Below are 12,499 nucleotides of genomic sequence, written 5' to 3'. Positions count from 1 at the left end.
CCAGAGCCTGCTAGATTTTTTCGTACATAAAATTTTAGGGTTTTTTATGTAAAAATATATCACATTTGCCAATTCAACATTTTTCATGTGTACAATTTAGTGATATCAATTACATTAATCATGTTATGCAACCACCACCCATAATCATTGTCAAATTTTCCATCACCATAAATAGGCACACATTAAAGAAAAACTCCTCCTCTCCCCCTCTCTCCCACCCCTGGTAACTACTAATGAACTTTTGTGTCTTTATATTTTGCTAATTCTTGTTATTTCATGTTAGTGAGATCAGGAATTTTTGTCCTTTTGTGACTGACTATCTCACTGAGCATAAACATTTTCATTTTTTAAAAAATTCTTATATCCAGCTGCTTTATATATGCAATGAAAACATAAGAAATGAAACACATGACTGTCTTCTTTTTTTGAAAAGAAATTAAAAAACAGATGTAGAAAATACAGTGAACTCCACTAATTTAGAATCTTAGAGAAATTGCAATCATATATATTAGGACCCTACATTTTATTCTTTTAGAAAATAGATAATAATAAGAGCAATTAAAGTGTAGGCCCAGCAAAATATATTTTATCGGAAATACAAAAATCAATTTAAATTTATGCATGAGTGTATAAAAATTCTGAAGTTAAATACTTCAAGTTTGTTTTCTTAAGTGGGCTAAACATTTCCCTGAAATTGTCTTCATACTATTAATTTACCCAGTCAAGTTAAACCTCATCCCTGCCTGTGTCACAATCATGAATTTCTGAACTTGTGTGCTACACTAACTGGACATCTTGCCAAATACTCATGGATACTTATAAAAAGATAAATAATGAAATTAAAAAATGGGCAAACGGCTTGCATAGACATTTTTCCAAAGGAGATGTATAAATGGTCAATAAGCACATGAAAAGATGCTCAACATTAGTAGTCATTAGGGAAACACAGATCAAAACCATAATGAGATACCGCATCATACCCACTAGGATGGCTAGAATAAAAAAGTCAGATAATATCAGGTACTGACAAGGAAATGAAGAAAGTGGAAACATGATATACTGCTGGTGAGAATGAAAAATAGTCTAGCAATTCCTCAAAAAGTTGATACCTATGACCCAGCAATTTCACTGCTAGGTATATATCAAAGAGAAAAGAAAACATATGTCTATGTAAAAACTTGTACATGATTTCATTCATAGCAGCATTAGTCATAATAGCCCAAAACTGGAAACAACACAAATGTCCATCACTTAATGAACAGGTAAATAAAATGTGGTGTATCTATAGAATGGATACACTTGTCAGTAAAAAAGAATGAAGGACTGATACATTCTACAATGTGGATGAACCTTAGAAAATTATGCTAAAGAAATCATTTGGTCACAGAGGACCAAATTCTATAGAATTCCATTTATATGAAACATTTAGAATAGGTATATCTATAGAGACAGATGGCCAATGTCTAAGGCATTTGACTGCTAATAAGAAGGTTGGTAGTTCAAAGCCACCAGTTGCTCCATAGAAAGATAGGGCAATCTACTTCTGTAAAGACTTGGTGATCTGCTCCCTGAAATATTCCAGCCTAGGAAACCCTATGGGGCAGTTGCACTCTGTCCTATAGGATCGCTATGAGTCAGAATTGACTTGAAGACACACAACAACAACAACGGCCTTCCAAATAGATAACCTTTGGGTCAGCGTCTCAATCTCATGATACAAGAAACAACAGCAACTTCAAAGGAGTAAAAATAATTATGTCTACACCAGGGAACCCCACACCTACTCCCATCTGCTACTCAACTTCTTCTCCTTCTCATAGTCCCAGCTGTGCAGAAACAATATCCCCTAACTCCAAATAACAAGGGAACCAAACCATAATCAGTGAAATACATAAAGGATCAAATGTAACACACACTTATACTTATGCTTATACTACAGTAGCCTTAGAAAACCAATGGGGATTGCTATGAGTTAGAATTGATTTTATGGCAGTGAGTTTGGTTCTTTTGGTTTATAGAGACAGAAATTAGAATAGTGATTGCCTAACACTGGGATGGGGGGGAAGCTCTGGTAGCATAGTGCCTCAGGCATTTGACTGCTAACTAGAAGGATGGTGGTTCAAACCCAACAGTCACTCCTTGGAAGGAAGGTTGGGCAATCTACTTCTGTAGTGATACTGCCTCAGAAACCCAAGAAGGGGTTGCTATGGGTCGGGTCTGACTTGATGGCACATAACAACAACAAGACTTGGGGGGTGGGTTGGGTCATAATGGCTAAGGGCAGCAGGATTTATTTCTGGGGTGATGAAAACTTAAAATTGATTGTGGTAATAGATACACAACTATGTGAATATAGTAAAAGCCACTGAATCATATACTTTAAGTGGATGAATTGCATGGTAAGTGCATTATATCTCAAAAATGTTACAAAGGAAAAAAAGGAGTCCAGAGTCACCAGTCATTACCTCTGTAAGAATTTTTTGAAGATGCGACGATAAGCATAACCAGCCCTTCTCACTCGAATGTTTTCTTTCAGACCCAGGTACTCTACTTGATGCTTTACCCTATAAAGGAAAAATAGGGCCATTACTCAATAATGCTCCCACCCCTAACTCCTACTCATCATTTTTCCAAGCCTCCAATTGTAAGCTATAGGGAAACACTGAAAGGGCTATAATTCACAGGGTTCCGAGACTGAGCTGACCGCTCAGATTATATTTATTTAACCTTTATGTAAATAAAACATTTTATCATGAAATACCAGCAATTATATAAGAGAACGTTACACATGTATTTTAAGAAATAATAACAAAAACAAAAACCCATATACCCATCACCTAAATTATGAACAAAAATACTGGTATTTCAAAAGGGGAAAGGAAAGAACTTTAACTTTTGAATATAATGACACTGGAGTTATTTTTGTTATCAAACCTAATATAAGTGGAAAGAGGAGAAGGTAGAAAGGAAAAAAAATCAAGCTCAAAGAGAAGTTACAGCCTTGATTGCCATGGGAGGATGAGGTCACACAGCGAGGAATGTTTAAAAAGTATACCATCTGGTTGATCTCACTAGAGCTAACATTCACAAATATGTCCTTCAAGATAACTAACATTTGTTATTGCTGTTAGCTCCCCATCAAACTGACCTCAACTCATGGTGACCCCATGCACAATGTAATGAAACACTGGCTGGTCCTGCACCATCCTCATGATTGGTTGTGGAGAGGGCCATTGTGATCCATAAGGCATTCATTGGCTGATTTTGAGAAATAGATCACTAAGCCCTTCTTCATAGTTTGTCTTAGTCTGGAAGATTCTCTGAAACATGTTCAGCATCCCAGCAACACACAAGCCCCCACTGACAGATAGGTGGTAGCAATTATATAAGAGTATATGCACTCTATTGTGGTAATAGACACACAATTATGTGAATATAGTGCACTGGCTGGCAATTGAACTTAGGGCTCTCACATGGAAGTGGAGAATTCTACCACTGAACCATCATTGCCTCCGATTTAAAAAGGTTTCATATGAAAGAATTAATATTCAATGTCTACATTTGCCTGGCTAAGTCAGAGAAAGAAAATAACAACTATAGTTTATTTCAAATATCTGATTAACTAAAGGAATAGAAATCTGATTCAGCAAAGTAATTGATTTTTCGTCTCCTGCAAATCCAAAACTCACCATTGACCTTTTTGCTAGTAAGAAAATACACATGAGGTTATCCATTGCAAGTATTTGGTCATTTTAATGTATTTTTTCTAAATCCTGGCCTTGCTCCAGACTTTTGAAGCAGAGAATGCATCACCTATCGATTTAAGCTGAAACATTCCCTTCCCATGAATTACTGAGGAAAGAATATTCCTCATGATAATACATTTTCTTATTCATTGTAACTTCCATAGTTGGGAAATTTTCTTCAGCAGGAAAATCAGTTTAGAAAATCCTGTGTATTTAAAATTTCATGCAATCAAGGGATCTGAGTTGGTTTGAGTGTTCCTGGAGTGCTGTCCACCTTCGTAAGCATCAGCAGGGCTGATATTGCTCAGTTTTGTCCTTTGGTTAGGCCATCTTCTCCTCTCAGGAGAAGTCCTCTGCAGACTATCCTCTGCCATTAACTCAAGTAGGTCAAGAACTTGCGACTGCTGGGGTAGCAATTCAGAATCCAGGGCAGGCAACATTACCAGAAGCCAAACAAAAACACATTTTCAACAGGAAAAGGAAAACACCACACCCCATAAACTGTGGAATGAATAACCTTGTCCACCAAGAGCTTCAATTGAGCATGTAATCCCTGTCAGCCAAGCACACTGCCTTTCTAAGACATCAATACTCAACACACAGACACTAACCAACACACTCAACTTTCATGAAGTGAAACTATCCATCCTTCAACCAATCCAAATGGGTGACTGGGGAGGAATCCTATTGGAAATATAAATCAACACTTGACCAACTAATATGCTGGGCTTCTGAAAACCAGTGTGCCTGGGAATATCAATGCTATGAAATTCCTTGATGTAATTCAAATAAGAGATGTAATAAAGAACACATTTTAAAATGGGGATAAAATAACACTTGGGAAAATTCTATTAAGATTTAGTGAATAAAACAAAACACTATCTTAATTTCTTCATTTTCTGATATCCAACAAATCACTTTGGGTTTTATGAGAAGGTGGCAAAGACTGAGGACCCTCCAGGCAGTAGCTACCGTAAAATGTCTATATTAAGGGGGTTTTAGCAAAGCAATATACTTGGGAGAGAGGAAGGTATGCTAGAGGAGGTGCTGCATTTGTAAGGCAAGTGAAATGTTTTCATTTAAGATTATGCATATTGGAAGGAAAGATGAATGGTGTTTGAAGTAGTGAGGAGGGTGGGCTAAGGCACCTCTTGGCACTACTTCTGGTCCCAAGACTCTTGTGATTTATTTCTGGGGTTGTCTATCATACCACCCTTCTGCTGTGTGTGGGCATGTGTTTGCAGGCATATGCATGTACATGAGATGTATGCATAAGGATGTGAGTGTAGAATGACATAGAGGCAGACTAATAGACATGAGTGAACAGCCCTGGAAGCATTCATTCTGTCAGACTAAAGGTGCCATAGGTGCTGTTTCTGAACTTCTCTTAGCCAGGACTTGATCATTAACTAATTTTTTGTGCTGAAAAATCCTTCCTATAGGCTGATGGGAAATTCTCTCCCTCTACAGAGAAAGAAAAGAACTCTGGTGATACTATGGGTAAGGCATTTGGCTGCTAACCAGAAGGCTGGTGGTTCAAACCCACCAGCTGCTCTGTAAATTTTTACAGGCTTGGAAACCGTATGAGGGTTGCTATGAGTTAGAATCAACTTGATGGCAGTGGTTTTTTTTAAGAGAGAGAGAGAAAGAAAATTTGTTTTCCAGACTGAAATCTTCAGAGTCATTTTGTGAGACCAAGAAGTCCTTGACAATAGGGGCTATTTCTTTTATCTTTAATCCCTTTCCCCTCACACAGCACATGTTGTTGTTGTTGTTGTTATGTGCCGTTGAGTCGGACCTGACTCATAGCGACCTCTCCTTGGGTTTCCGAGGCAGCATCACTACGGAAGTAGATTGCCTAACCTTCCTTCAGAGGAGTGACTGGTGGGTTTGAACCACCAGCCTTCTGGTTAGCAGTCAAGTGCCTTAGGCTCTGTGCTACCAGAGCTCCCACACAGCACACAGTAATGGGTAAATGTGAATAGATAGATAGATGGATGGATGAAAACACTGGGTGGTAGCTCAGAGTATCATAAAGTTGTGTAAGGGTATTTTCTCTTATAGGTGCACTGCAGATAATAAGAAACACAATAAAAATACAATGCTTTTGCAGCTCAAAATGAATTAAAGGATACAGGCATTGGATATCAATGGCAGCTAACATCACAAATAGACAGGAGCCAAATATCACGTGCCCCTAGTGGAAGAACACACCACCACCTATCAGATACTCTTGCAAACAAAAAGCAAAACAAAAAACATTAAACCTGAATCCAATCAAGCCTCTAAATGTAAGGACCAATTTAGAGGAAATACTGAGACAGAGGAATTTATCAGTGACACCAAAAGGATGCAGTTTACAATATCCAGACAGAGAAAACTCTACAGAATAACCCAGTTTCTTTAACAATATAGTGTCAGAATACAAAAAAGAGAGAGAGAGCAATTCCCATTTATGAACCTAATTTGGATCTTGTTCTAAGCAAACTGTACAAAAAACAAATGAATAATTATATGACAAGCAGAAAAATGGGAACACTGAATCCATATTTGATAACAAAAATTACTACCACTTTTAGGTGTGATAATGGAACCGTGGTTATCTTCATACAGAATTCTTATCATACCAAAATAGATAAAGGACTTAATGCATGGAATTTGCTTCAAAATAACTAGAGAGAAAGGAGGGAATGGATAGGGGTAGAGTTGGAACAAGACTGGTCATAAATTGATAATGAATGAACTTGGGTGAGGAGTACATGAGATTCATAATATGATTTTGTCTACTTTTATATATGTTTTTAAATTTCTGTAATATTAATTAAACAAAAACAAAAACAAAAAAGGCTTCTCCTTTGGAGATCTTATTCTAGATTAACTCTATCATTTTAAAGAAGAAGAAATTGAAAACTGGGGAGGTTGAATATTTTGCTCAAACTAGTTAATGATGAGGCCAGCACCAGGACCCAAATTTTTCAAATCCCAGACTAGCCCTTTGCTCTAGATCAGTGGTTCTCAAAGTGTGAAGCTCAGGCCAGCAGCGGCAGCATCACTGAGGAGCTTTATAAAAATGCAAATTCCACAGCCTCACCCCAGATTTACTGCATCAGACGCTCTAGAAGAAAGGGACCAGGAATCAGGGTTTGCCAAGCCCTCCAGGGGATTCTGATGTATGCCCAAGTTTGAAAACCAGCGTAACAGGACAAAGAAGAACATGTTTCCACCTACAGGTGGGAAGATATCACAATGCTGGTTCCCTATTGGCCAAAAAGGAGAAACTGAGCTACACATTTCAGCACCTCCAGGAGAATGACCAAGATGGAGAATATCCCAAGAGGAACTGCCGAAGGAACTGAGCATAATTAGCCTTTGGAAGAGAAGATGCAAGGGAAACACAATGGCCAGCTTGACTTCTTGAACTATCGGAATAGCTGTCATGTAGAACAGTAAGTAATGGGAAGAATTCTTTTATCTATTTATTTTGTGATTTGGGTGAAAATTTACAGAGCAAATTCACTTTCCATACAGCAGTTCACATACTTCATTTAAAAAATGAAACACTGCAGAATCATAATGGTTATGTTGTCTCGTGACATTGACCACTATTCACCACAATGCAACAGCTCCCCTCCCACTTCCTCCCGATCACCTCTTCCCTGTGTCCATCCTTCCATGCCTGCCTGCCCCCTGAGCTGTCTCCCTGTGCATAAACAGCCCATCTTTCTCCCATGATTGTTCTCTCCAAGGAGTGTTTTTACCTCAGGTAAATGTTCACCTCATATGCCTGTCTTTTGTTTGGCTGGAAGCCACAGGTGGGGGTTCAATTCTAGACCAGAAGGGCAGCTAGGGGCCATAGTCTCAGTGGTTCCACCAGGCTCTGTCAGACCAGCAAATCTGGTCCCATAATGGGAATAATTCTTATGGCAGATTTAGAGCCAGAACCAAGTTGCCTTGGAGAAAGACGGAGAGACACTCATAAAAGTGGAAATCATCCAAAGATGGACCAATTACCTTAGGAGACGTGAGATCTTCATCAGAGCCTGAATATCATTACTAGAGAATTTTGTAGAAAGATCTTACAGATTACATAAAATTGGAATAAATAAATAAATAAATAGAAAAGAAGATTTAGGGACATGCATTCATGGATGAAGTTATTCAAAAAGATTGTGGATAGACAAAATGGAAGGCTCCTACATCTAAGCAGCAGGACCTTAGGACTTCTTAAACCAAAAAACCCACTGCCATCGAGTTAATTCTGACTCATAGCAACTCCCATTGGGTTTCCAAGGCCATAAATCTTTACCAAAGTAGATTGCCTCATCTTCCTTCCATGGAGCAGCTGATGGATTTGAGCCACCAACCTTCTGGTCAGCAGTCAAATGCCTTAGGCACTGTGCCACCACAGCTCCTTTAGGACCTTGTAAGATGAGAAAATAGACAGTACCACAAAGTATTCACATCTAAAGAACTTTCAGACAGTGAATGTTTGGGTTTGAACATTTTCCTTACTGCTTATCTTTTTCCTCCTGTAAAGAATCAAGTATTATCTGTCTGCCACAGTTTAGACAGAATTTTGCTGGTAGTATACACAATAGACCTATAAATGACCCTCAGAGAAGGTAATTAACCCATTGCTGGAGAGTCAATTCTGACTCATAGAGACCCTATAACACAGAGGGGAACTGCTCCATTGGGTTTCCTAGGCTTTAATCTTTACAGAAACAGATTATCACATCTTCCTTCTGCATAGTAGCTGGTGGCTTCGAACTGCCTAGTAGCCAAGCCCTTAACCACTGTGTCACCAAGGCGCCTCGAGGAGGTAATTAGCAGCTATGAATTTTAATCCTGGCCCTCCCACTGAACTTTAATCTTAAATCACCTGATCCCTAAGAGTCTTGTCTTTCTTTCTTTTTTTCTCAAGAAATAGCAATTCTGGTATACTCAAATCCTGGAACTTGATTATTTCCTCTCTACGGTTAGGGTCACCCAGCCTCATTTTCTCTCCCCAGCCCTTCTCCCATGTTCCTATGGATAGTGAGATCAGGAATGTGAAAATATCTACATTCTCTAGTCATCATCTTCACATTTGTCTTACTCAACACCCTCATTTCATCCTGCACAGGCCAATCCCCTAAATGCAAGTTATAATGGAGCAGTGACCCAAGCTTGCCCAGAGTTCAAGAGGAAATGACTCTCCGAACCCTTGTGTTCCACATTTTTCCTTTGGCCTATTCTCTCTTAGATATAGTCAGTCTGTTCTTCTGTGTACTACTCAGTGGCAACTACACAACCTACTGCATGTCCCCAGTAGCTTCATGAGCAACAGTAAATGATAGATTGCTTTTAACCAGCTCTCCGTACCTTCTCTTTCAACCTCGAGCTAAGCATTCTTGGCCACATCCTGTGGGCACTGGTCAAGAGCTGAGTGTACTAAGACTGTCTACTCAGAGCCTCAAACTAATTTTATAACCATTATGACCCTGCAGTGTTTCATTTTTTAAAAATCTGACCCAGCTTAGCCAAGATCAACATTTTAAATTGCTCATTCTGAACTGAGTAGCACTGCTAACGTTTTAAGAAAAGAAAAAGGGGAAATATTAGATATATAAGTTTGGTCCTGAAAAAGGTTAAGACATGAGAGCATGAAAGACACATTTGGGGGCAATTTAAATTGCTCCCGCCTTTGGACATGATATATCTTGAGCAGAGAGAAAATGAGCAGAGCCTGCCTAAGCCTGCTTCTACCTCGCCATCTGCTGTCTTTACCATACCTGCTTTCCTCCCAGTCTTTGGGCTTCTTGGTTTCATTGGGTTTTATGCAGCGGATGTAGTGGGGTGTACATTTCATCAGGGTGCTAACAAGGTCATTGGCTTGTTTCTAGAAAGAAGAATAATAACAGTTAACAAAGAACTTCCCCCAAAATAGACCAATTTTCAAAGAATACTTTAATGTGAGACTCTAGTGCATAACTATACATAATATTATATATATATATATATATATATATATATAATAATAAGCTCTGGTAGCATAGTGGCTAAGACACTTGCCTGCTAACCAGACGGCTGTCGGTTCAAACCCACCAGCCACTCCTCGGAAGGAAGGTTGGGCAATCCTACTTCCAAGGAGGGGTCGCTATGAGTCAGGGCTGACTTGACGGCACATAACAACAACAGCAAATATATATATATATATATATATATATATATATATATATATATATATGTAATAATTTCTATTTAGATATAAATAGAAATTAATCTTTAGGACAATTTGTTTGTTAAACTGAAATAAGTGAGATTAGGAATGGGAACAAAATCTACATTCTCTAGTCATCATCTTAAAATCTCTTACTCAACAATCCCATTTAATCTTGCACAGGCCAAGCCCCTAATGCCAGTTATAAGTGGAACAGTGACCCAGGCTAAACTTTCCTAAAGCTTAATGGACATTTATGACGATTTGAACACTGCTAATTGTGTTTGAAATTTGATCTTTGAAAGCAACCAGGCATCTGATCTTTCAAAGCAACCAGTACAGTTAATACAACAGAACTAAAAAACAAAACAGAAAACCCACTCAATCTTCACATACAATTCTTTTCATACGATACAAGGAAGCATGCCAATTATAAACAAATTAAGTTTGTTTTATATTGATGTAGGGGCTTTACAATTACATTGTTCTCATTAAACTTTTGTTTTTTTGGCAAATTTTTTGTAAGAATAAACCATCAAATTTCCCTGCACTATATTTGCTGGCAATCTGACCAATGAAGAAACACTATATTAGAAATGATGGAAATTCACCATCAAAAGATGCAAGATTCATTAAAACTCAGAATTTATCAATCTTTTATATACTATTTCATCCAACTTCTTCCTCAATATATGCTTTTATAAACATGTAAACTTTCAGCACTTTCAGTGGGGCAGAAAACTTATTCTCAAAGCTAAACCACTTCTATAAAATCATCCATCACCACCTGTTCAGGGAGTATCCAAAGTGGAAGTGGGTTCAAGCAGAAAAGGCTACATAAACAAGGCTGAGACTGCTTATGGTGCATTTCAAATCATGAGAATTTCAAACTTCACTTGAAGACAGGAGCACTTCTCATGTCAGCATTACCATCACACCACACAGTGGCAGGTCAGCTTGCCCTGTGGGTCCAAGGATGGGTACAGATGCAAACTTTACTTCTAAGCAAATCAGCATGAAGAAGGAAAACCTCTAAAAGAAAATAGTGTAAAGGGGTTTCCAAAGCCAGGAAACCATTACAAAGTGAGAGGAAGTGATTTGCTTGCACAAGATAATCCCCTTCCCTCCCAGTTAGGGCTCTTCTGTTTTCTTGGGTTTGGGAAATCTGAAACCCTTGAGAAAAACTCCTGCATATATTCAAAGCAGTATGTTCATTGGTGTTGATGGAATATTTTGGGAATGGATAAGGTTTATGGTGGAACAGGATGATGGATATAAGTTAATGTCACTGAACTGTACATAAGAATGTTGACATGGCAAGTGTTCTGGTACATATATATTTACTATGACAAACAACAAAAGATGTTCACTGAAGATCTCAGTCCTCTGTTCAGATGTTCAGAATATAGTGTTCTTTGGAATGCTTAAAATTGAGGATAAAGCTGCAGAGTTGCATAATCAAAGCAAAGCCCTATGATGGAAAAGGAAATTGACTCTTATCTTTGTTGATATTTCAGAAAAAGTCTACCTTTGCAATATATAAGCTGAAGCTGGGGCAGGACTACAGAGCTGCTTATAACAGGGATTCCACTCCCCCACCCCCCAGTTTCCAAAACATCAAGAAAATTTTGCAGGCTCTTCTGTACTACATGTTTCTAAAAGAAAACAGTGAAAAGGGATCACTAACATATCTTGTTTTTACCTTGGCATAAGAAAACATACAGAGGCAAGTGTGACTTAACCTTATGTTTCACTTGATGCAGTTCTCTCTAGCTCAGAAGAGTGATGGATAGCCTTTCCAGAGCATGTATCATAGGCTGGACACATGGATTATTGTATTTATGCCTCACAGCAACTATTATTATTCCTGCTTTTTAGATGAGAAAACTAAGATTTAAAGAACTAAAGTGGTGCTCAAGGTACAATAATTAAGAAGCAGCAGAAATGGGGCTTGAACCCAAGTCTGTGAGCTACTGAAGTCTGTTTCTTAACCACAACGCCATACTGCATTCCTAACAAAAATATGAGATAATGATGATATAAAGGAAATTGGGTGAGCTAGGATTACACAGAAGTCTTCAGGTGGAGGGGTAATTCATCTCAGCAAACAGCAATACATCTCAACCACCAAGTTATCCCAAATTTCCAAAGATCTGCGTCAACTTTAGATTTCTGCTGAGATGGCTGTAAAGCAGTAATTGGATTTGACCCTGATTCTGATCCAGCTGAGTCCGAGTCTAACCAGAAAGCTATAAAAATGGTACTTACTAACAAGAGCAGAGGTCATGAAACATGAAGGCAGACAGGACAATGAAAAAAAGATTTAGGGTGACAGGACTTTATTCTACCCTCAACAAAGATGATTAGTAGGCTTAGGTTGTGGTTTTGATTCTGCTACTTGTAAGCTATCTGACAAACCACCAAATTTCTCTGGGTCTCAGATTCCCTATCTGTAACACAAGGGATTGGACTCGAAGACTTATAATATCATAAATTCAAGGTTGGAATAGATGTTAAAAGTTAACCAAATGAGGAGGCGGGGCAAGATGGC

The 12,499-nt window shown here is 38.3% G+C and overlaps 1 protein-coding gene across 1 annotated transcript in view; it reads right to left on the bottom strand.

Annotated features, from left to right (window-relative positions):
• MYO1E (myosin IE) overlaps nt 1–12,499 on the bottom strand; it is a 158,906-nt gene that overhangs the window by 65,027 nt on the left and 81,380 nt on the right. Inside the window, exons 17-18 of the mRNA XM_042783283.1 lie at nt 9,521–9,627; nt 2,466–2,564 (exon numbers count right to left, since the gene is read on the bottom strand). Of these exons, the coding sequence (XP_042639217.1) occupies nt 2,466–2,564; nt 9,521–9,627 (206 nt within the window). The remainder of the gene's footprint in view (nt 1–2,465; nt 2,565–9,520; nt 9,628–12,499) is intronic.

This window comes from Orycteropus afer, unplaced genomic scaffold (assembly GCF_000298275.1).
Source record: "Orycteropus afer afer isolate SDZICR_OR568_19922 unplaced genomic scaffold, OryAfe1.0 scaffold00015, whole genome shotgun sequence".
Lineage (NCBI taxonomy): Eukaryota > Metazoa > Chordata > Mammalia > Tubulidentata > Orycteropodidae > Orycteropus > Orycteropus afer.
The sequence above is the reverse complement of the archived record's forward strand: the minus strand, read 5'-3'. Positions and strand labels throughout refer to the sequence as shown.